Genomic DNA, 25,438 nt, shown 5'->3' on the forward strand with positions numbered 1-25,438 from the left:
CTGATAGCATTGATTAGAGCTTGCCCCTTGCACTTCTGTTGAGAGTGGAGGGATGAAGATAAGAGCACCGGGTTTCAAGGGCGTCCTGCCCCTAGAGTGTGAGCTTGGGCAAGGCTTCACCCTCGGCACCTTTTCATTTGCAAAATGGGGCTAAGGCTTATTCTCCGATAGCATAAAGAATGGAGAACTGGTGTCTATGAAATTATCTCTTGTATCACTTGTTACCTCGTAAACGCTGTTAAGTGATAACCTTAAAAAAAATAATAATAAGGCCGGGCGCGGTGGCTCACGCCTGTAATCCCAGCACTTTGGGAGGCCCAGGAGGGCAGATCACTTGAGGTCAGGAGTTCGAGACCAGCCTGGCCAAGATAGCGACACCCTGTCTCTACTAAAAATACAAAAAATAGCTGGGCATGATGGCTGGCGCCATAGTCCCAACTGCTGAGGAGGCTGAGGCATGAGAATCGTTTGAATCCGGGAGCAAGAGGTTGCAGTGAGCCGAGACCGTGCCATTGCACTCCATCCTGGGCGACAGAGCGAGACTCCATCTCAAAAACAACAACAACAACAACAGCAACAAAAATAGTGCCTTTAACATTCTGACCTAAGACTCCAGAATCCCAAAAAATGCCCGCCCCAGTGGAGTCCACTAGAAGGATCCCTTGCGCCAGGCCGCCTGGGTGGACCAGGCCGTTCCCTGAGTGGGTGATTTGCTGGGGAAGGGGTTGTTCCGCCGGGCCGGTTCCCCGCCCCTTACTGAGCTGGGTTCCTGGGCACCTTTCTCTTTGCTCTGCTTTGCTCCACCTCCTGCCTCTTCCTCTCTTCCTCCCTTCCTCCAAGCCCTGTGAATGAAGTGGGACTTGGTTTTTTTGCCCCACCTCATAGATGGAAACCTCGCTGCAGAGAGAAGGATTTTGTCCCCGTGTATTTATGATAAGACTAGGTGGAGAAGCCGAGCTTCCTGAAACTTGCTCCACTGTGTTCCCCACAGCCCCTCTCCATGTCTCTGCGCTAGTAGACTCCCTGAAACAGGTCGCATGTATCACCCGGGAGGGATACAGGCTGCAGCAGTGGCCGGAGGCTGGGCATTGGCTGCTGTTTTGAGACAGACATGATTTTGTGTCAGGTACAAAGTTACAAACAAGGCACCTTGAATACCTTCTTTATTTTTCAGTCCCTCCAACAACCTGGTAGTTGGTAATATCTCCCTTTATTAGGAAAAGTAGGTAATATTATCATCATTCCCCCTTTACAGGTGAGGAGCAGGCTCAGAGAGGTAATGTTCACTTTCCCCAGAACCTGACTGCTTGATAGGTAACCTCAGCTCTGCCCTGCAGAACCTCTGAGTTTTAATTTCCTCGAAGTGCTGCCACCCCTTGTCATATGGACATTCTCTCTTTTTTTTTTTTTTTTAGATGGAGTCTTGCTCTGTCGCCCAGACTGGAGTGCAGTGGTGCGATCGCGGCTCACTGCAAGCTCCCCCTCCTGGGTTCATGCCATTCTCCTGCCTCAGCCTCCCGAGTAGCTGGGACTACACATCCCCGCCACCACGCCCGGCTAATTTTTTTGTATTTTTTTAGTAGAGACGGGGTTTTACCGTTTTACCGTGTTAGCCAGGAAGATCTCCATCTTCTGACCTCGTGATCCACCCACCTCATATGGACATTCTTATCCACTCAGTGTACTTTAGAAGCCAGAATAGACCTGACACGGCCACAGACCTTTCCTGTTTCTTAGTCTCAGTTTTCCCATCTGTAAAATGGGGGCAGGAGTCCATGCTCATGTGGCTACAGGGAGTTGAATGAGATCATAACTGGAAGGTGGGGGGAGCACCATACACGCTTAATTCTCAGCTTATCCTTCCTGAGCCTTCAGGCTCTTATCTTAGGTGGGACCCAGACAATGACTTTCTCTTTTTTTGACTCCCAGTTAAGCACCCGGAGGGGTGGGCGATCAAGGCAAGAAAATTCCCTTAACTTGCTCATTTCTCTCCTCTTCCTTCTGTCCAGCGGAGCGGGCACTGGATACAATGAACTTTGAAATGCTCAAAGGCCAGCCTATTCGCATCATGTGGTCCCAGCGAGACCCAGGACTTCGCAAGTCAGGTGTGGGCAACATCTTCATCAAGAACCTGGAGGACTCCATTGACAACAAGGCTTTATATGATACCTTCTCCACCTTTGGGAACATCCTCTCCTGCAAGGTAGAGGATGAAGGGTGTACATCTTTGGGTGGATCAGTGTCAACTACCTGCCTGGTAGAGGGATGACAAGCAACACCTCACTTTACAGTTTACAAGGTCCTTTCAGTCAAGTTTCAGGAACAGCAAGCACCTGAATGGTAGCCGTTCTTTCAGTTTCATCTTCCATGAATGATCAGACATTACCTGTGTATCAGTCAGCTCTCGCTGTGTAACCACCTTCAAATTTAGTGGCTATCAACAACAATCATTTATTTAGCTCGTAATTCCACAGTTGGCAATGGGCAAAGTTCAGCTGGGCAGTTCTTCTGGTCTTGACTGGGTTCCCTCCTATGCCCACTGAAAGCTGAGTGGGAGCTCTCACTGGGTATATGAGGGAGTGGCTGGCTGTCGGCTGAAACATCTCAGCCTTCCTCCCTATTGGCCTTTGTCCTCCAGCAGGCTAGTCCAAGCTATTCTCGTGGTATTCTCATGGCAATGGCAGGGGCTCAGAAAACAAGAGTGGAAGCACACCAGGCTTCTTGAGAACTGAATGCAGAACTGGAACCATCACTTCCACTACATTTTTTTTTTTTTTTTAATTGAGATGCAGTCTCATTCTGTTGCCCAGGCTGGAGTACAGTGGCGTGATCTCAGCTTACTGCAACTTCCTGAGTTCAAGCCTGCTGAGTTCAAACGATTCTCCTGCCTCAGCCTCCTGAGTAGCTGGGATTACAGGTGTGAGCCACCATGCCTGGCTAATTTTTGTATTTTTAGTGGAGACAGGGTGGGTTTCACCATGTTGGCCAGCCTGGTCTCGAACTCCTGACCTCCCAAAGTACTGAGGTTACAGCCATGAGCCACCGCACCTGGCCACTTTCACTACATTCTATTGACCAAAGCGAGTCACAAGACCAACCCACATTCAAAGTGAGAGGGGAGTAGAAATTATAGGATGAAGGGTGTGGCTACAGGAAGGCCGTTAATTGGGGCCATGATGGCAATCAAGTGATTAAATCTTGTTTTTAAGATTCTCTTACATTAGATGTAAGTTCCATCAGTGATCTTGTTCTTAGTCATTATTGTATCCCAATACTTAGAATAAGATGTGACACACATTAGGTGCTCAATAAATATCTGTTGAGCCAATGGATGTATATCATTTGAGAAGGATTCTGATTATTTCTCTGACTTTCTATATGAAGATGTTGAGGATCAGCGGCCATATAGCAGGTCAGTATGTCCGGAACAGAGGACTTAAACCTGGGTGTTCTGCCTCTAGATTTTATGAGGATGGTTGATCGGTTACCCTGTAGCCTTTGGAGTGTCTGGTATTCTAGGGAGGATGGGGACAGTTTTTGTAGCCTATGTGTTAGAACTTTCATCAAGTGCTACTGTGTACCAAGCATAATCCTTAAGTTCTCAATAAGGGCCCTCAAATTCTTGGTCAATAGGAGGCTATCCCTGTGGCTCAGAGGAGCAGGTAGATTTCGGGAGATGTAGTAATGCGCTAGGGGTTATCTGTGACAGAGAGACGGGGCCGTTTCCTGTCTTTGAGGATCAAAGGAAGAAAGAGACTCTTCACTTGTGTATTAAGTTCTTCACAATAATAATGGCAGATTTATCACGTACTTTCTCTGTGTTAGGTTTTCTGCATACATGTATACTCCTTTTAAAAGGGTACCTGGCACACTGCAGCTTCTCAGTGATAACTATAATAATCAAAGAATTAATTCTGTTGGCTGATCCTGGACAAGTCATTTATTCTCATTTTCCCTCTGGGGCTCAGGGGTTAAGAGGTGCTTGGAAGGATTCTCGTGGCATAGATAACAAGGGAGGTATGTAATGCCCTTGGCAGGTTCTTGACCCACAGTGGGGACCCAGTCAATGTGATTAAATCCGAATGACCGATCTGAGGCTTGAGTTGAAAGTGGAAGAACCCTGTTTCAGTAAGAGAGGTGGAGGGGTATGTGCAAGGCATGGGTTTGGAAGCAAGACTTGTTGTGCAGGACCCATTGGGGAGCCTCAAATGCCAAGTTGATATAGTTCTGTGGATAGAAGCTACTAGAGACTGAAGGAATGTGGTCAGAATTACATTTTAGAAAGAGCATCCCAGTGGTAGTGTGGAAGCTAGGCTGGGAGGCAGTGCTTGTTATCCAGGCAGAAAATGCCACTAGCTGAGCTGAGCCTGTAGCCACAGGGATGAGTGGAGCCACAGTCACCTTGAAGTGGGGGTTAGTGGTCTTTCTGTGAGTTCAACAAGAGGGATGGGGACTACATGAACTAGAAGGTCTTTCCCCGTTCTCAAGTTCTGTCCTGCTGACCTGAGTTAGGAGGGTTACAGAATGGGAATAGGATGTTGTGCATCTTTAAAAAAAAAAAAAAAAAGATGAGGCCAGGTGTGGTGGCTCAAGCTTGTAATCCCAGCACTTTGGGAGGCCAAGGTGGGTGGATCCCCTGAGGTCAGGAGTCCGGGACCAGCCTAGCCAACATGGTGAAACTCCATCTCTACTAAAAATATAAAACATTAGCCAGGCATGGTGGCATGTACCTGTAATCTCAGCTATTCAGGAGGCTGAGGCAGGAGAATCGCTTGAACCTGGAAGGCGGGGGTTGCGGTGAGCCAAGGTTGTGCCATTGCACTCCAGCCTGGGCAGCAAGAGTGAAACTCCTTCTCAAAAAAAAGAAAAATTGAAATGAGTTGTTGTTGCAGTAATTCATGAATTGGCAAAGTTTAAACAATGTGGAAGGGAAGAAAGTGAAAAAGAAGACTCCATTTCTTTCAGCCCTAGTCCCCAAAAGTAATATTAATACATTTTATGTGTCTTTTTCAAAATTTCCCATGTGTAGATGCCTACTTTAGCCCGAATGGATTTTTTTTTTTTTAACAAGACTGTCAGCCATGTAACCAACCACATTCTCTTCAACTCTGCATGTACAGAATACTGCTGTGAATGTACCATCAAGGCCCCCCCTTGATGAATACCCAGGTTGTTTCTAGTTTCTTGATAGAAACATGGATGCAGATATGAGGGTTTGACCCTAACCCTTTTGCCCATTGCCTTAGGAAGACAATCAAAAGCCGGTATGCAGTATAGATGAAACCTGTGTTCATTGTGAGGGCGCTCTCCCTCTTAAATCTGTTTTTTCTTTTCTCTTTTTATTTTTTTTGACACAGAGTCTCACTCTGTCACCCAGGATGGAGTGCAGTGGTGCGACATCAGCTCACTGCAACCTCCGCCTCCTGGGTTCAAGCAATTCCCCTGCGTCAGCCTCCTGAGTAGCTGGGATTACAGGCACCCACCACCACATCCGGCTAATTTTGTGTATTTTTAATAGAGACAGGGTTTCACCATGTTGTCCAGGCTGGTCTCCAACTCCTGACCTCAAGTGATATGCCCACCTCGGCCTCCCAAAGTGCCGGGATTACAGGCGTGAGCCACCACACCCAGCCTTCCTTAATCCATTAACTTGAGTGGTGGCACTCTCTGAGCTTCCGTATCCCATCCCTAACATGCAGGATTGCCTTTTCCATGCACACAACAGGCATGCAGAGACTGGTCATGATCACCTTTGCCGTTCCTTTCTACCTGAACCCTCTGTCAGTACTCTTCCTGTCCTTCCTCCCTGTGGCCCAGGTGGTGTGTGACGAGCATGGCTCCCGGGGTTTCGGCTTTGTACACTTTGAGACCCATGAGGCCGCACAGCAGGCCATCAACACCATGAACGGGATGCTGCTGAATGACCGCAAAGTGTGAGTGGCTGGGCCCGAGGGAGGGTGGAGGCTGCAGGGACAGAAGCATGGCACCACTGACTTGGAATCGATGCTACCCTCAAGCTGCTAATGGGCACCAGGCACTTGAGTGGCAGGCAGCCTTCCTAGAAGTGCAACCTCAGAGCAGCTGCTCACCCTCTCAGGGACTCTTTCCTAACATAAAGATGGAGCTGATCATCTGCATTAGAGGATTGTTGTGAGTGGTAAAGGAAGTGGTGATTTTAAAACTCTAGAGGGACTGGCTAATGGTGAGATCATCAATGGACTCAGTGTTTTCATCTGTTTTCCAGCCTTCTCAGTATGGGGTGTATGTGTGTGTGACAGGGTCTTGCCATTATGTAGCCCAGGCTAGATACACATGGCACAAACACAGCTCACTGCAGCCTTGACCTCCTTGGCTCAAGTAATCCTCCTGTCTCAGCCTCCTTTGTAGCTGGGACCACAGGTGACCACATGCCACCACACCTGGCTAATTTTTTTTATTGTTTATTTTTTTGTAGAGATGGGGTCTCACTTTGTTACCCAGGCTGGTCTTGAACTCTTGGGTTCAAGTGATCCTCCTGCCTCAGCCTCCTAAAGTGTTAAAGTGCTGAGATTACAGGCACGAGCTACCACGCCTGGCTTTTTCTTTAAACCTTTTGTGTTGTTTCATGAGATTTTGGCAGAAAGAAAAGTATGCATATGCTTAGCTTGCTCTCATCCTACCATTAACTTCGATATCATCCCCACTACACAGATGGGAAAACTGAGAGGCAGATGTTAGAGAGAATCTGCCTCTGGCTGTTCCCTGCCCAGAATTTTTATTTTGCTCATCTGAGGGGCCAGCCCCCATAGTCAGGCCCATGGAGAGAAGGTGGCTTTGAGCTGGGGGATGCACTGAGAGTCATTTTGTCCAGGGTTACTCCAGGGAGCATCCAGTCAACCTGTCAAACAAATCTTGGTGGGCTTTCCCAGTGCTCAGAAGAATACTCTTTGTTAGCTCCAATTTATTCAAGTTTACCTTTGCCACTCAGTTTTCCTCAAATTGTGGTGCCTGGTACAACTTTGTGCTAAACGTGCTAAAAATACCATCAGATTTTATTTTCATTTTTAAAATCTGGGATACTTTCCTAGATGTGTTTATATGAACTAGGAAATGATCTTTTAAAATTAATCTTGTGGCTGGGTGCAGTGGCTCACACCTGTAATCCCAGCACTTTGGGAGGCCAAGGAGGGTGAATCACCTGAGGTCAGGAGTTCAAGACTAGCCTGGACAACATGGTGAAACTCCATCTCTACGCAAAATACAAAAATTAGCCATGTGTGGTGGCACATGTCTGTAATCCCAGCTACTTGGGAGGCTGAGTGAGGCAGGCGAATCACTTGAACCCGGGAGGCGGAGCTTGCAGTGAGCTGAGATCACACCACTGCACTCCAGCCTGGGTGATAGAGTGAAACTCAGTGTCAAAAACATAATAAGTAAAAAATAAAATTAATCTTGTATTTAAGTGATTTTAATCAATGCCCCCCATAGCAACACTAGCATTGACTGCGTCTAATTCACTTAACCTTGCTTCCCCAGTACACCCAATACATGTCAATAAGCAAAGCCCTATGATGAGAATTTGAGTCCCAATTTTCCAGCAATGAACTCTGAGGCTCAGAGAGGTTAAGTAACTTGCCCAGGATCACACAGCTAGGCAACTGCAGAGTGAGGATTCAAGCCCTTGTCTGTTTGACTCCCAGGCTCATTCTTCTGTGCTCTCAGCTGCCTGATATATAGTAGTAGTTATGTGTGCATTTGTCACAAGAATGAAACCTTCTTAACCTTCTGCTGGGGACAAGCTCTGGAACATAATATAATATCTTGGCTGTTGGAGGGAGCCGGGCCTTGGGGATATTCTAAGGAGTTTTGTCCTACCCAGTTTCCTGATGAGGGATATGTAAGCCTGGAGAAGGGCAGCAGTTAAGCGGGAGTTGGCATGGGGGTGGCTGATGACTGGTAGCTGTCCACAGCCATCAGCCACTGTGGTGTGTCCACAGCTTTGTGGGCCACTTCAAGTCTCGACGGGAGCGGGAGGCGGAGCTGGGGGCGCGGGCCCTGGAGTTCACCAACATCTACGTGAAGAACCTCCCGGTGGATGTGGACGAGCAAGGCCTGCAGGACCTCTTCTCCCAGTTTGGTGGGTGTGTCCCCAAGGGAGTGGGGGTATCACTGTTTTTCCTCTTCCCCTCCAAAGTTTGGTAGGGGGGAGGGGCCCTCCTGGGGTCTCCTGAGGACTTGCCAGACTCCCCTTTGAGCCAGGTTGGTCCTTTACAGGGAAGATGTTGAGTGTGAAGGTGATGAGGGACAACAGCGGTCACTCGCGGTGCTTTGGCTTTGTCAACTTTGAGAAGCATGAGGAAGCCCAGAAGGTAGGAGCCTCCCCATGGCTCTGTTCTGCGGCAGGGGGATTGAGCTGGGACTAAGAAGAGGGTCCCAGCTGCCTGTGGAGGGGAAGAAAGTCCCTCCCCGGCCTAAGCCAAGAGGGTGGGAGAGTCCTACAAGCAGGCAGAGCCCTTCCTTCCTGTGTTGCAAACGCCAAGGGCTTCTTTCTTCTTTGGTCACTTGTAGCCCTGAGGTCTGCAGAACTGAATATTTAGGCAGGGATGCAAAAGTCATGATTATATAAAAATATTTACTTGTGAACTGACCACTTAAATCAGTTTCCACCAGGTGTGGTGGTGTGCACCTGTAATCTCGGCCTACATGGGAGGCTGAAGCAGGAGGATCTCTTGAGCCCAGTGGTTTGAGTCCAGCTTGGGCAACATAGCAAGACCCTGTCTCTAATTTTTTAAAAACTGTCCAGATGTGATGGCTCATGCTTGTAATCCTAGCACTTGGGGAGGCTGGGTGGGAAGACTGTTTGAGTTCAGGAGTTCGAGACCAGCTGGGCAAAAACAGCGAGACGCCATCTTCACACACAAAAAGGCTCTCACAGTTAGCAAAGAGGATTATTTTGTGCCATGAAATACAACTCAAAGTAAGGATGTTGACGATGCTGTCATGCCATTATGAAAGAATTATGCTTGCTGCTTGGTTCAAATTATCCATGTGTAGTTGCAGTTAGAACCTAATTTTTTAAAGTTCTTTTTAAAATGCAGTTTTAGGTTCAGAGCAATGTTTAGTGGAAGGTACGGAAGTCTTCTGTATACCCCGTGGCCCCACACATGAACAGCCTCGCCATTATCAATGTCCTGCTCCCAAGGGTTACATCTGTTACGAGTGATTAACTTACTTTGACACATCATTAACACACAGTCCCAAGTTTACATTAGGATTTACTTTTGGTGTAGAGTCTAGGGGTTTGGACAAATGCATGATGACATGTATCCACTATTACGGTATCATGCAGAGTACTTTCAGTGCCTTAAACATCCCCTGTGCTCCATCTCTTCATTCCTTCATGCCCCTTAACCCCTGGCAACCAATGATCTTTTTACTGGCTCCGTAATTTTGCCTTTTCTGGAACAGAGAGTATGTAACTTAGATTGGCTTCTTTCACTTGGTAATACGCATTTAAAATATGGGAATATATAAATATTTACATTTTATTTTATTTTATTTTTATTTATTTATTTTTGAGACGGAGTCTCACTCTGTCACCCAGGATGGAATGCAGTGACATGATCTTGGCTCACTGCAACCTCTGCCTCCCGGATTCGGGTGATTCTCCTGCCTCAACCTCCCGAGTAGCTGGGACTACAGGCGCCTGCCACCATGCCAGGCTAATTTTTGTATTTTTAGTAGAGAAGGGGTTTCACCATGTTGGTCAGGCTGGTATTGAACTCCTGACCTCAAGTGATCCACCTGCCTTGGCCTCCCAAAGTGCTGGGATTACAGGCGTGAGCCACCGTGTCCGGCCATATTTACATTTTAAATATGGGAAACTTTGCAAATCTCAATTTTATTTTTATTTTTATTTTATTAAGACAGAGTCGGCCAGGCATGATGGCTCATGCCTGTAATCGCAGCACTTTGGGAGGCCGAGTTGGGTGGATCACGAGGTCAGGAGATCAAGACCATCCTGGCTAACACAGTGAAACTCTGTCTCTACTAAAAATACAAAAAATTAGCCGGGCACAGCTACTCTGGAGGCTGAGGCAGGAGAATGGCGTGAGCCCGGGAAGTGGCGCTTGCAGTGAGCTGAGATCGTGCCACTGTACTCTAACCTGAGTGACCAAGCGAAACTGTCTCAAAAAAAAAAAAAAAGAAAAAAAAGACAGAGTCTCACTCTATCGCCCAGGCTGTAGTGCAGTGGCGCGATCTCAGCTCGCTGCAACCTCCACCTCCCAGTTTCAAGGGATTCTCCCGCCTCAGCCTCCTAAGTAGCTGAGATTACAGGCACCCGCCACCATGCCTGGCTAATTTTTGTATTTTTAGTAGAGATGGGGTTTCACCAATTTGGCCATGCTGGTTTCAAACTCCTGACCTCAAGTGATCCACCCACCTTGGCCTCCCAAAGTGCTGTGATTACCAGGTGTGAGCCACTGTGTCCGGCCATCAGTTTTGTTTTTTAAAATACAGCCCCAGTCCGATTTTTTTTTTTTTTTTTTTTTTGAGACAGAGTTTCACTCTTGTTGCCCAGGCTGGAGAGCAATGGTGTGATCTCGGTTTACCACAACCTCTGCCTCCCAGGTTCAAGCGATTCTCCTGCTTCAGCCTCCTGAGTACCTGGGATTACAGGCATGTGCCACCATGCCTGGCTAATTTTGTATTTTTAGTAGAGATAGGATTTCTCCATGTTGGTCAGGCTGGTCTTGAAATCCTGACCTCAGGTGATCCATTCCCCTCGGCCTCCCAAAGTGCTGGAATTACAGGCGTGAGCCAAAGTGGGTATACTTAAATAGCCTTTGTCCTGGTACTGATTATTCTCAGCTAGTGTGGCCAGCCCGGTTTGCAGGTGGCCTCTCTAGATCCAGAAGATGAACTTGGGCCAGGGCTACATCTGAGTGGTTACCAAGCATGTTCCCTCCTCCTCTCCCCAGGCTGTGGTGCATATGAACGGGAAGGAGGTGAGCGGGCGGCTGCTGTATGCGGGCCGGGCCCAAAAGCGCGTGGAGCGGCAGAATGAACTGAAGCGCAGGTTTGAGCAGATGAAGCAGGACCGGCTGAGGCGTTACCAGGTGATATCAGGCTTCCTGGTGGCAGCCACTCTGTGTGAAAGCAGCTGTGTGTCGGGGGCCCTGAGTGGTGACTGTTTCTTCTAGTCATCCTACTTCTGGGCATTTGGCTCAAGGCAGGAATCGAACGAGCATGGGATGGTCCCCACTGCCTGATTTGAAACAGTGAGAAACTGGGCACAGCCCAAACATGATAGGGGTTAGTAGGGGTGCTGGGGACCTTTTGGTTAGAATAATCCTTCATGTGGGACTGGTTAGCATCCAACCCGGCCCACTCAATCCCAGTTGCATCCTCTAGTCTCAGACAACCAAAGTACCCCGCATATTGCCAAATGCCCCTAGAGGAAATCCTACTCCTGGTTGAGAATAATCAGGCCAAATATGTTACATCCAAAAGTTGGAATGTTGGACAGCCTTTGGATTATATGGAGTTAATAATTAAAGTGAATATTGTAGATCAGTGCAATTTAAAACTTCATTGGGAAGTGAAACCCTCAAAGATTTTTTTTTTTTTTTTTTTTTTTTAGACGGAGTCTCGCTCTGTCGCCCAGGCTGGAGTGCAGTGCATGATCTCGGTTCACTGCAACCTCTGCCTCCTGGGTTCAAGAAAGTCTCCTGTCTCAGCCTCCCAAGTAGCTGGGATTACAGGTACCTGCCACCATGCCCAGCTAATTTTTGTTTTTTTGTTTTGTTTTGTTTTTGTTTTTGTTTTATTTTTTTGAGATGGAGTCTTGCTGTGTCACTCAGGCTGGAGTGCAGTGGTGTGATCTTGGCTCACTGCAGCCTCTGCCTCCTGGGTTCAAGCAATTCTTCTGCCTCAGCCTCCTGAGTAGCTGGAATTACAGGTGCATGCCACCATGCCTGACTAATTTATGTATTTTTGGTAGAAACGGGGTTTCACCATGTTGCCCAGGCTGGTCTCGAATTCCTGACCTTGTGATCTGCCCGCCTCAGCCTCCCAAAGTGCTGGGATTACAGGTGTGAGCCACCACGCCTGGCCTCATTTTTGTATTTTTAATAGAGATAGGGTTTCAGCATGTTGGCCAGGCTGGTCTTGAACTCCTGACCTCAGATGATCTGCCCACTTCGGTCTCCCAAAGTTCTGGGATTACAGGCGTGAGCCACTGTGCCTGGCCCCCCTCTAAGATTTTTGATAAAAGTTCTAGATTCTTCATGGAGAAGGGCATATAAATATACACATCCACAAAAAATTGTGCACACATACTCAGTAGTTCTCAGTGACAAGCAGTTTTGCCTCCTGGGGGACATTTGGCAACGTCTAGAATTTTCATTATCGTGTGGGTGGTGGGGTGCTACTGTCATCCACTGGGTAGAGGCCAGGGATGCTGGCAGACATCCTACAGTGCCCAGGACAATGCCACAGCAAGGAACTGTCTGGCACAAAATGTCACTAGGTCTGAGGCTGAGAAACACATACATCCTCTTATGTACATACAGCGTGTCCAGGTGCTTACAGACCTACAGAACAAAATACTTGTTACGTGATCTGTGAGAGCAGGATGCTATGCTGTACAACTGTGTGGTCTCTGCTCTCTGTGTGTTCACACACTGTTGTGTTTGGGAGGTCTGGAAGGAGAAAAGTCAAGGTGCTAGAGGCAGCTGTCACTCAACAGTGAGGCACACAGATGCTGAAGTTAGGCTGCCTAGATTGTCCAGTCTCTGCCACTTAGCCACTATACGATCTGGGGCAACTCTTTGTGTTTCAGTTTTGTCCATAAAATAAGGATAAAAGTTTCCTTCAAGCAGGGTTGTTGTGAGGATTAACAATCTAAATGTGGCCTGGTGTGGTGGCTCACACCTGTAATCCCAGCACTTTGGGAGGCTGAGGTGGGCAGATCACCTGAGGTCAGGAGTTCAAGACTGGCCTGACCAACATGGAGAAACCCGTCTCTACTAAAAAATACAAAGTTGGCTGGGCCTGGTTGCACATGCCTGTAATCCCAGCTACTTGGGAGGCTGAGGCAGAAGAATCACTTGAACGCAGGAGGCAGAAGAATCACTTGAACGCAGGAGGCAGAGGTTGCAGTGAGCCGAGATTGAACCATCGCACCTAGCCTGGACAACAAGAGCAAAAATCTGCCTAAAAAAAAAAGTCTTAAAAAAAAAAAATCAAAATGTATGGGAAAGCTTAGAGTGGCACCTGGCACCAGCATGAGTAAATGCCCGAGGTTCCTGGGCTGGCAGGTGGTGGAGGGGCAGCTCTCCTGTGTTAGGGGTCTGGTCATGGGCCGGCCTGCAAGGAGCTCTGCCTCCTGCTGCCCGATATCCACCATCTGGAGAGCTCAGCTTGAGCTTGCTCTGCACCTCAGCCTGCCATGGGACCTGGGGCATCCTCGTGGGCCCCATCTGTGAAATGGGGAATAGCTGTGGTGAGGCTGGGACCAGCGCAGATGTGTGAGAACTGCAGGGGAATTCGGGATGTGGGGCTACAGCTTGCATGTGATGGGCACGCTGAGGGATAGGGGTACCTGGGTGCTGAGGGAGACAGGGAGCGGGAGGCTGGGCTGGTGGGGCTCCCCGTGCCCCTTGTGCCTGTGTCAGCCCCCTGATCTCCCCAAGGCAGTTGGGGTTGGAGGGGAAGGGGCCATCCAGCAGTTTCCCTTTCCTTCCAGGGTGTGAACTTGTATGTGAAGAACCTGGACGACTCCATTGATGACGACAAACTGAGGAAAGAGTTCTCTCCCTATGGAGTAATTACCAGTGCGAAGGTGAGGGCTGGGGGCACCTCTGGAGGACAGCATTCCCCTCCATCCTCTCACCACCATCCCCCGCAACCCCACCCCTCCACCCTCTTGCCCAGTGGCCTCCAGGGGGTTGGTGCCGGCTACCCCTTCTGGGGCTCTGCTGACCCCGTTGGAACTTGTAGCCCATCCGCAGCCTTGTCTGGGCTGAAGGGTAAGAGGGTAGAAATATAGTCCCAGTCACACAGCTGGACTTGGGGCTCACTGTAACCTTAGCATTTATTGAGTGCCTACTGTATGCCAGATTCCAGAAATTCACATCTTACTATTTCCATTGACTTTTGTTGTCTGGCCTCTGCCAGTGACATCACACTCCTGGGCCTCCGTTTTCCCATCTAGAAAGTGAGAGGGCTGAACTTTGTCGTTCTTCGTTTGTTCTTCCCTATTTCTGGAGCACCAACTGTATGCCCAACCCTGTTAGGCCCCTGAGATGTGGCAACTGGCCCATCTACTCAGCAGCTCTGTGAGTTTAGCAGATGTCGTCTCATAGATAAGGACACTGGGCTCAGTGGATGGCTTTCGACCCTGGCTTCTCATTACAACCCCCTGGGCAATTCTTAAATATATACACCTGAGTCAGGCATGGACTGTGGCTCCCTGGGGTGTAGGGCCCGGGCTTTTTTTGTTTGTTTTTTAAAGCTCCCAGAGGCCGGGCGCGGTGGCTCACGCCTGTAATCCCAGCACTTTGGGAGGCCAAAGTGGGTGAATCATGAGGTCAGGAGATCGAGACCATCCTAACACGGTGAAACCCCATCTCAACTAAAAATACAAAAAATTAGCTGGGCATGGTGGCATGCGCCTGTTGTTCCAGCTACTCTGGAGGCTGAGGCAGGAGAATGGCGTGAACCCGGGAGGTGGAGCTTGCAGTGAGCTGAGATGGTACCACTGCACTCCAGCCTGGGCGACGGAGCAAGACTCCATCTCAAAAAAAAAAAAAGCACCCAGATGGTTTTAAGATGATCTAGTGTTTATTCATTCTGTACTATACTTAAATACCTGTTGTTTTACCAGGCTCTGTGGGAAACAGGAACAAATCAGATGTGATCCTTGCTTTCGAGTAGCTTATAGTCTAGTGAGGAAGTCAGCCCATCACTAACTCAAATGGATTATAAGATGGGGACAGTATGGGAGGCAGAGCTACAGGAGTTCAGTGGAACAGGAGGGAGGGCTGCCTGGAAGAAGGGGCAGTAGCAGCAGTGTTTGACTTGGCTGTGAGGAGGTAGGGAGCTGGAGTAGGAATGAGGAATTTTCCAAAGAGATCTGTGTGAGTGACAGGATGGGGGGACCCGCCTGAGTGATGTGATGCTTGGGTTCTGAGGAAGTGGTCTAGAAGTTCTCTTTTGGCTATTGAGTCCAATTATAAACATTCTTCAGGGAGCCTTGTGTTTGGAGCAAAAAAGGTTGTCTTTTAGGTTAACGTCCTTTTGAAAAATGTGAGAGAAGGCTGTGGCACATGTAAATTAGGCATCAGTAAATTTGATTACACATCATTAAAAGCTATAGGCCCTCTTTCCCAGCCAATGCATACACATTTGATGTAGTAACATGGTTGAAAGATGGAATTTTAAAGTTAATCAGATTTAAATGTAAACCCCAGTCCTACCATTACCTAGCTGTAGAATCTGAGGCAAGTGGCTTTGCTTTTTGGACCTTGTTTACTCACCTATAAAGTGGGAGCAACATTGCTCACCTCTCCAAGTGTCCTGGGAACTACTAAAGAGGCTGCATGTAGAGCATCTGCATTCGATAAGTAGTGAAATAGTGACTGTTGTAATTAATCATCATACACCTTACATACAGCGTCCGGAGATGGACCTTCTTGAGGACTCCTGGAACAAAGGAAATGTGTAAATTTGGATTGCTTAGAGTTAAGGCACACCTGGGGTGACCATCTTTTTAACAAGACAAATTGTATGAAATGGGGATTATATATATATATCTTTTTTGTGTGTATGTGATGGAGTCTAGCTCTGTCACCCAGGCTGGAGTGCAGTGGTGCAATCTCGGCTCACTACAACCTCTGCCTCCCGGGTTCAAGTGATTATTCTGCCTCAGCCTCCCAAGTAGCTGGGATTACAGGCGCCTTCCACCAAGCCCAGCTAATTTTTGTATCTTTAGTAGAGATGGGGTTTCACTGTGTTGGCCAGGCTGGTTGCAAACTCCTGATCTTGTGATCCGCCCGCCTCAGCCTCCCAAAGTGCTGGGATTACAAGCATGAGCCACCACGCCCAGCCTATATATATATATATATCTTATACAATTTTTATTTTTATTTTTCAAGACGGAGTTTCCTTCTTGTTGCCCGGGCTGTAGTGCAATGGCGCGATCTTGGCACACTGCAACTTCTGCCTCCCAGGTTCAAGCAATTCTCCTGCCTCAGCCTTCTGAGTAGCTGAGATTACAGGCACCCATCACCAAGCCCTACTAATTTTTATATTTTTAGTAGAGATGAGGTTTCACCATGTTGGCCAGGCTGGTCTTGAACTCCTGACCTCAGGTGATCTGCCCGCCTTGGCCTCCCAAAGTGCTGAGATTATAGGCGTGAGCCACCGCACCTGGCCCATCTTATACACTTTTATATATTTTGGTTTATTATTATTTTTATGAGAGACAGATTCTTATTCTGTTGCCCAGGCTGGAGTGCTGTGGTGTGATCATGGCATGCTGCAGCCTCAACCTCCTGGGCTCAAGTGATCCTCCCACCTGAGCCTCCCAAGTAGCTGGGACCACAGGCATGTGCCACCATGCCCAGCTGATTTTTAAAAAATTTATTTTGGTAGAGATGGGGTCTTGCTATGTTGCCCAGGCTTGTCTTGAACTCCTGGGCTCAAGCAGTCCTCCTACCTCAGCCTCCCAAAGTGCTGGGATTACAGGCATGAGCCACTGCATCTGCCCTATATTGTTTTATATAAAAATAATCATGAAAATTAAAGGAATTAATGGATATAAATACTTATACCACTATCAAGTTCATGGTAAGCTCTGAATAAGTGTTAGCTTTGCTAAATTTTATCATTATTAACTAACGACTGCCAGAAGTTCTTAAATATATATATATACACACACATACACATATATACACACACACACTATATATATACACACACACACACACATATATATATATTTGAGATGGAGTTTTGCTCTTGTTGCCCAGCCTGGAGTGCAATGGTGCAATCTTGGCTCACTGTAACCTTCGCCTCCTGGGTTCAAGTGATTCTCCTGTTTCAGCCTCCTGAGTAGCTGGGATTACAGGCGCCCGCCACCATGCCCAGCTAATTTTTTTGTATTTGTAGTAGGGACGGAGGTTTCACTATTTTGGCCAGGCTGGTCTCAAACTCTTGACCTCAGGTGATCCACCCACCTCAGCCTCCCAAAGTGCTGGGATTACAGGCGTGAGCCCCTGCACCCGGCCCTTTGGCTGTCTGATAAAGCCTGTGGACCCCTTCTAAGAATAATTTTTAAAAACTTTTTTGAGACAGAGTCTCACTCTATCGCCCGGGCTGGAATGCAGTGGTGCCATCACAGCTCACTGCAGCCTCCAACTCCTGGCCTCAAGTGATCTCCTGTCCCAGTCTCCCAAGTAGCTGAGACTATAGGAGCACCACTATGCCTGGCTAATTATTTTTTGTATTGCCCAGGATGATCTCAAACCCCTGGGCTCAAGCAATTCTTCCACCTCAGCTTCCCAAAAATAGGCATGAGCCACCAAATCTGGCCCTAAGAATATTTTTAAATGCATAAAATAAGATTCTTAGGCTTACAAAAAAAAATTATATTGAAAAAATATAATAGATTACTAAAATGAGAGCAGTATGTGCTTCTTTTATTATTATTATTTTTATTTTTTTGTGACGAAATCCTGCTCTGTCACCTAGACTGGAGTGCAGTGGCATGATCTTGGCTCACTACAACCTCTGCCTCCCAGGTTCAAGAACCCGGGTTCTGCCTCAACCTCCTGGGTAGCTGAGATTACAGGCACCCGCCACCATAACCAGATGATTTTTGTATATTTTTAGTAGAGATAGGGTTTCACCATGTTGGCCAGGCTGGTCTCGAACTCCTGACCTCAGGCAATCTGCCCACCTCGGTCTCCCAAAGTGCTGGGATTACAGGCATAAGCCATTGCGCTCAGCCAAGATTAGCAATAATTAATGTGCTATGAAAATATTTTCTTTTTCTTCATGACAAATTCATGGCTAATACTGCCAGGATTTTTTTGTTGTTGCCCATATTCATAATAGAAGGGAATGCTAATGTGAAAATAAAGATGTCAGTTTTTCCCCAGTCCAGGTTCACAGACCCCCTAAATTATATCCATGACCTCCCTGAGGGGGATCCATGGACTCTCAGGTTAAGACCCCTACACTGAAGGGTCGCAGAGTACAGTTTGAAAATTACTGATTAAGAGCATGGGCTCTCCAGCAGTTCAAGCCCAGCCTGGGCAACAGGATGAGACCTCATGTTTTACAAAAAATGAACAAAATTAGGCATGGTGGGGCATGCCTGCAGTCCCAGCTACTTGGGAGACTGAGGTGAGAGGATCACTTGAGCCTGGGAGGTCGAGGCTGCAGTTGAGATTGTACCACGGTACTGCAGCCTGAGTGACAGAGTGAGATCCTGACTCAAAGGCAAAAAAAGAAAAAAGAAAAAAAGAGGATTTTAAAAATAACTCTAGTCCTTATGGGATGTGTGAGCCAGGCCAGTGTTTTGACCCCAAAAAAGGTTAAAAACCCAGGGTCAGGTGTGGTGGCTCCTGCCTATAATCCCTGCACCTTGGGAGACCTAGGCAGGAGGATCTCTTGAGACCAGCCTGGGCAACATAGTGATTGCCGATCTCTACAAACTTAAAAAAAATATTAGCTGGATGTGGTGGCGTGTACCTATAGCCCTAACTACTTGGGAGGCTAAGGCAGGAGGATCCCTGGAGCCCAGGAGTTTGAGGCTGCAGTGAGCTATGATCGTACCACTGTACTCCAGCCTGGATGACGGAGTGAGACCCCATCTCTTTAAAAAAAAAAAAAAAAAAGACAAATCCTAAATGCCATGTGGGTTGGGTCCTGGAAGAGAAAAAGAATATTAGGGGAAAAAAGAGTGAAATTCCAATGAAGTCTGGAGTTCAGTTAATAGCATTGTAGTTAATAGGAGCTAATGGTATAAAATAGTTAATAGCATTGCACCAGTGTTAATTTTGTAGTTCTGAAAAATGTACCATGTTCACACTGGGGGAAGCTGGGTGAAAGATATACAGGAGGCCAGGCATGGTGGCTGACGCCTATAATCCCAGCACTTTCGGAGGCTGAGGCGGGCAGATCTATTGAGGTCGAGAGTTTGAGACCAGCCTGGCCAACATGGTGAAACCTTCTTCCTATTAAAAATACAAAAATTAGCTGGGTGTGGTGGCACATGCCTGTAGTCCCATCTATCCAGGAGGTTAAGGCAGGAGAATTGCTTGAACCCGGGAGGCTGAGGTTGCAGTTAGCCGAGATTGCGCCACTCCAATCCAGCCTGGGTGACAGAGTGAAACTATGTCTCAAAAAAAAAAAAAAAAAAAAGATATACAGAAAGCCTCTGTACTGTTTTTGTAACTTTTTCTGTAAATCTAAAGTTATTCCAAAGTAAAAAGTTTATTTTAACAAAAAGGCTAAGAACCTCTTTCTCAAATTCCTAAAGAACTTGGCTTGGTACTTAGCAGAGGCAATAGAAGTTTACCAGAACAGTGTGTTGGGTTGAGTCCTGGCTAACGTTCGAACCACTAGCTGAGTGACCCCAGAGAAGTCACTCTTTTGAGTCTCTCTTATCCCGGCTGTAAAGTGGGAGCCGCGATGCCTCCCGCATCGGGAGATTGTATGTGTGAGGTGTGAAGGCATGTAAAGTTATCTGGCATGCAGCAGGCCTCATAGATGGGGGTGCACGCTACATCCCTCAAACAGTTCAGTAAACCGGGTGCACATTACATCCCTCTATCACTGCTTAGTAAACAGGGGTGCATGCTACATCCCTCCATCATAGCTCAGTAAACAGGGGTGCATGCTACATCCCTCCATCACAGCTTTCTCGCGGGCCTGCTCATGCTGGGCTTGGCCCGTGGGGAGGAGGGAGGCAGCGCAGCCCCAGGAGCCTTCCTTCCCCACCCCAGCAGCTCTTGTCTTGTCTTGCTTTTAGGTGATGACAGAGGGTGGCCACAGCAAGGGGTTTGGCTTTGTGTGTTTTTCCTCCCCAGAAGAGGCGACAAAGGCCGTGACAGAGATGAACGGGCGCATCGTGGGCACCAAGCCACTCTACGTGGCACTGGCCCAGCGCAAAGAGGAGCGGAAGGCCATCTTGACCAACCAGTACATGCAACGCCTCTCCACCATGCGGACCCTGAGCAACCCGCTCCTGGGCTCCTTTCAGCAGCCCTCCAGCTACTTCCTGCCTGCCGTTCCCCAGGTGCCGTCCTGCCCACAACTCCCACCGCAGCCTTCCCCCCTGCCCCAGCCAGGCAGAGCGTGAAGACTAGAGTTCTAGGGAAACGGAGGTTTCTAATTGCTTCTGCTGAGGACTCACGAGGAAGTCTTTGTTTTCCTCTCTATAAAAGGGAGAGAGAGTGTTAGTCAAATGGCATTTCCCAGTGAGAGAAGCTCGTGAATGTTGTGCTGAAAAAGACTCTCAATGATCCAGCAAGTGTGGGAAATGTTGCGTTCAGCAAAATAAACCTACATTTTTCTTTCTTTTTTTTTTTTTGAGGCGGGATCTCCGTGTCACCCAGGCTGGAGAGCAATGGCGTGATCATGGCTCACTGCAGCCTTGAATTTCTGGGCTTGAGTGATCCTCCCACTTTAGCTACTCCTGAGTAGCTGGGACTACAAGTGCATGCCACCATGCCCAGCTGATTTTTTGTTTATTTTAAGGAAAGGGGTCTCGCCATGTTGCCCAGGCTGGTCTCAAACTCCTGGGCTCAAGCAATCCTCCTTCCTTGGCCTCCCAAAGTGCTGGCATTACAGGAGTGAGCCACTGTGCTCTGCCCTACATTTTTAAAAAAATTAAATTAATTTTTTTTTTTTTTTTTTTGAGACAGAGTCTTGCTCTGTTGCCCAGAATGGAGTACAGTGACAACATCTTGGCTTGCTGCACACTCTGCCTCCTGAGTTCAAGTGATTCTTGTGCCTCAGCCTCCCGGGTAGCTGGGATTACAGGTGCGTGCCACCACACTCGGCTAATTTTTTGTGTTTTTAGTAGAGACAGGGTTTCACCATGTTGGCCAGGCTGGTCTTGAACTCCTGACCTCAAGTGATCTGCCCTCCTTGGCCTCCCAAAGTGCTGGGATTACAGGCATGAGCCACCATGACCTAAATTTCTTTACTGTCTATACTGTTCTACCCTAAGATGCCAATTTCTACTGAGACTCTCCAAAACAGGCACAGATTATCCGGCATTTCCCCAGCTTAGATGGTCATTTTTTGTGGGATGCCTGTTAACATCTCCCCTGGATGTTAATGTTCTGAGGAGCATGGTTTGGGCAAGGACCTCATGGGACTTAGAGGAAGTAGAAAGATGTCACCCATGAAAGGCCTCCAGGGTGAGAACATTCCTCTCCTTTTAGCAGTTGCTTAAGCTGGCACAAGTTGGAGTAAGATGTCACCCTTTTTATCCAGGTCATTGGGCTAGCTGACAAGGAGCCCAGATTGAAATCTAAGATCTTTGCCCTGGAGGATTCAGGGCTAATGGACATCCTGAGATGGGAGGAAGGAACTTTCATTTCAGCCTTGTGGGTCTTGACTCACCAGTCCCTGCAGGAGCCAGTGGAGTTCCTGCCATGGTGTCCCTGAAGAGCTGTAGCTTCTCACCTACCCTGCTGCCAAGCGCCTCAGTCTGGGTCTTCTTTTCCCATGCAGCCTCCAGCCCAGGCTGCATACTATGGCTGTGGCCCGGTGACACCCACCCAGCCTGCTCCCAGGTGGACGTCCCAGCCACCTAGACCTTCCTGTGAGTGACCCAGCCCCTTCCACTCTGACTGGCCTATTGGTGTGGGCCCCATGAGGCAGTCATAACACAGGGATGAAACCTGGCTCTGCCACTTTCCAGGGTGGGTGACTTCACTTCTCTGAGCCTCAGTTTCCTCTTCTGAGCATGGGCCTGAATGAGATGTGTGTAAAGTACCAAGCACAGTGGTGAGCCAATGAAAGACACACAGCTAGCCACCAGCAGTCATCGCCAAAGACGCCTCTGATTTGTGACTCTGAAAATTCTTGCAAAGCTGAGAAGATGAAACTCCTGTGGCTATATTATTGACCAAAGGCCCTCTTCTATAAGAGTGAAATGCACACTCACTTGAAACTGTCTTGGAGACTAAGGTGTGCGATCATGGTGCTTATGCAGTTTGGGGCTCTGGCTAGACACGAGCTGGATTTGAAATTGTAGATTCCTACACTCCCCCTCTCTGGAGTTCTGGGTCTAAGTGAATTGACTCCTATTTCTGTTGTGAATGTTGTAGTTTCCCTTCCCATTCTCTTGGTGGCCCTGGAAGCCTCTAGGCACAGTGTGCCACCCTGATTATTCCCACCATTCCATCCAACTTTTCTCTCTGTGGTGTCTGCACCACAAGCTGCCTACCCTCCAGGTGCCTCAATGGTCCGGCCACCAGTCATGCCTCGTCGCCCCCCAGCCCACATCAGCAGTGTCAGGCAGGCCTCCACCCAGGTGCCACGCATGGTGCCTCATACCCAGAGAGTAGGTGAGTGTGGGTAGGGCCAAGGGGAATGGGGGTGGGGCAAAGTTGGCACCAGGAGTCAGGACCAGCCTCCATGGTGACCTTGCCATACGCCCTCTCGGTGAACAAGGCCAACTTTGGAGACTGTAGCGTGGTAGTTAGCTTGGCCTCCAGTTCCTGGGACCAGCTGACTCAGGCCTCTGCTGACTACTACAGCTGATCACCTAATCTGTAAAATGGGGACAAAAATAGTACCCCCATTTTATTGTAGAGAATTTAAATTTTTTTTTTTTTTTTTTTTTTTTTTTTTTTAGGCAGAGTTTCATTCTTGTTGCCCAGGCTAGAGTGCAATGGCATGATCTCTGCTCACTGCAACCTCCACCTCCCAGATTTAAGTGATTCTCCTGCCTCAGCCTCCCAAGTAGCTGGGATTGTAGGCATGCATCACCATGCCTGGGTAATTTTGTGCTTTTAGTAGAGACGGGGTTTCTCCATGTTGGTCAGGTTGGTCTTGAACTCCTGATCTCAGGGGATCTGCCCGCCTCGGATTCCCAAAGTGCTGAGATTACAGGCATGAGCCACCGTGCCCAGCCTTAATTTTTTTTTTTTTTTAAAGATCAAATCTCGCTCTGTCGCCCAGGCTGGAGTGTAATGGTGTGATCTCGGCTCACTGCAACCTCTGCCTCCCGGGTTCTAAGCAATTCTCCTGCTTCAGCCTCCCGAGTAGCTGGGATTACAGGCACGCACCACCATACCTGGCTAATTTTTGTATTTTTAGTAGAGACAGGGTTTCACCATGTTGGCCAGGCTGGTCTCGAACTCTTGACCTCAGGTGATCCCCTGGCCTCTGCCTCCCAAAGTGCTGGGATTACAGGCATGAGCCACCATGCCCAGCTTGTTGTTGAGGATCAATGAGATCATGCATGCAAGGGCTTAGTGCTGGGCCTAAAGCCTGGTAAGTATTGCAGTGACTATAAACAAGGGTGTAGATTTTGGCTGTTCAGCAAGCACGTCTGTTCTTTCATTCTGCAAATGTTCTCGCATCCACTCTGTGCTGGGGCCCCAAGCACAGCACTGGAGGTTCTGCGTGAACGAGGCATACTCAATCCCTGGCCTTAGGTTGCTGCCAGGCCCTGACACCCCTGCTTATTCCTTTTTATTGTGGTAAATACACATAACAAAATTTACCACTTAACTATTTTTCAGTGTACAGATCAATGGCATTAAGTATATTCACACTTAATGTGAATTTTTATATATAAAAATTGTATAAGATATATATATAGGCTGGGCATGGTGGCTCACGCCTGTAATCCCAGCACTTTGGGAGGTCGAGGTGGGTGGGTCATGAGGTCAGGAGTTCGAGACCAGCCTGACCAACGTGGGGAAACCCTGCTTCTACTAAAAATGCAAAACTTAGCCGGATGTGGTGGCATGTGCTTGTTATCCCAGCTACTTGGTAGGCTGAGACAAGAGGATTGAACCCAGGAGGTGGAGGTTGCAGTGAGCTGAGATCACACTACTGCACTATAGCCTGGGTGACAGAGCAAGACTCTGTCTCAGAAAAAAAAGAAAAGAAAAGAAAATATTTGTACAAATAGCTCTTTGAAACCCTGCTTTCAATTCTTTTGGGTATATACCCAGAGGTAAAATTGCTGGATGATATGGTAATTCTGTTTAACTCTTTGAGGAAGCCCTATACTGTTTTTCTGTGGTGGCTACATCATTTTACATTCCTACCAACAGTGCACAGTGTTCTAATTTCTTTACATTCTTGTCAACGCTTGTTGTTTTCTGTTTTGGTTTGGGTTTGTTTCGTTTTTGGATAGCAGCTGTTTGAACTCTGCTTTTTTTTTTTTTTTTTTTTTTTTTTTTCAGCCAACATTGGTACTCAGACCACGGGACCCGGTGGGGTAGGATGCTGTACACCAGGCCGGCCTCTCCTGCCGTACAAGTGTTCCTCAGCAGCACATAGCACCTATCGGGTAAGGCCAACCCGGCTGCCTGCTCTTAGCCTGGGCTCCTGGCCGCCTGGCTCAGAACCTTAGCTAAGGTGTTGGCCCTTGGCTTTTTTTCTTTCCTTGGCTTGTAAAGTTTCGTTTATTAATGTGTACAATCAGTAAGAGGTCACCCTTACTGTGAGAAGGGGAAAGAGGGCCAGCATCCTGTTTTATTTACAATCTGTTTTGCCTCGGTTATTACCAAAATTAATTTGGATGTCCTTAGTGTTTGTGATGAACACGAAGGAAATATTCTAAGAATATGGTGATTATTGAAGGGATGTACTTAATCTTCAAAACAGAAAATATCTACTCTAATCAAAGACTGTATATTTATCTACCTGCCCTAAAAAAGGTCTAAAATTCATTATCATATCCTGTGTAGAATTTCAATGTGTCTAGTTTGAACGACTTCTCAGAAAATGAATGAGAGAAGGGTCTTTTTTTTTTTTTTTGACAGCACCCAGGTTTGAGTGCAGTGGTGTGATTATAGCTCGCTGCAGCCTCAAACTCCTAGGCTCAAGTGATCCTCCCACTTCAGCCTCCAAGTATAGGTGTGTGACACCAGGCCTGGCTAATTTTGTGTATTTTTTGTAGAGACAGGGGTCTCATTATGTTGCCAAGGTTGATCTCAAACTCCTGGCCTCAAGCGATCCTCCCACTTTGGCTTTCCAAAGTTCTAGGATTATAAGTGTGAGCCACCACACCCAGCCAAAAATGTGTTAAAATTACCAAGATGTGAAAGGGTGAGAAGTGTGCTGGGGACATGTCCTTAAAGCTACTTGATAAAAAGTGCTTTATTTGGCACAAAGTTATTGGTAACACAGGGCTTTCATTTATCAACGTTCATCAGGGACCTTTATAAGTTCATAGCACTACAGGAAATGT

At 47.7% G+C, this 25,438-nt stretch overlaps 1 protein-coding gene across 7 annotated transcripts in view; it reads left to right on the forward strand.

The window, feature by feature from the left end:
- The window catches only part of PABPC1L (poly(A) binding protein cytoplasmic 1 like), a 31,789-nt gene that overhangs the window by 3,157 nt on the left and 3,194 nt on the right, over positions 1–25,438 (forward strand). For 2 of the 7 annotated variants that reach the window (XR_012419432.1, XR_012419433.1), the window contains exons 2-9: positions 2,010–2,203; positions 5,818–5,933; positions 7,977–8,116; positions 8,254–8,348; positions 10,962–11,099; positions 13,730–13,825; positions 20,024–20,290; positions 24,429–24,535. Coding sequence is in view for 3 of the 7 variants with exons in the window: in XM_065523208.2 (XP_065379280.1) it covers positions 2,010–2,203; positions 5,818–5,933; positions 7,977–8,116; positions 8,254–8,348; positions 10,962–11,099; positions 13,730–13,825; positions 20,024–20,290; positions 21,736–21,826; positions 22,446–22,574; positions 24,429–24,535 (1,373 nt within the window). In the remaining 4 variants the exon portion in view is untranslated. Of the gene's footprint in view, positions 1–2,009; positions 2,204–5,817; positions 5,934–7,976; positions 8,117–8,253; positions 8,349–10,961; positions 11,100–13,729; positions 13,826–20,023; positions 20,556–21,735; positions 21,827–21,925; positions 22,575–24,428; positions 24,536–25,438 lie in introns of those variants that run through there. The other 5 variants (XM_065523208.2, XR_010578695.1, XM_065523206.2 and 2 more) reach the window with 5 other exon arrangements.

This window comes from Macaca fascicularis, chromosome 10, assembly GCF_037993035.2.
Source record: "Macaca fascicularis isolate 582-1 chromosome 10, T2T-MFA8v1.1".
In the NCBI taxonomy this organism is placed as follows: domain Eukaryota; kingdom Metazoa; phylum Chordata; class Mammalia; order Primates; family Cercopithecidae; genus Macaca; species Macaca fascicularis.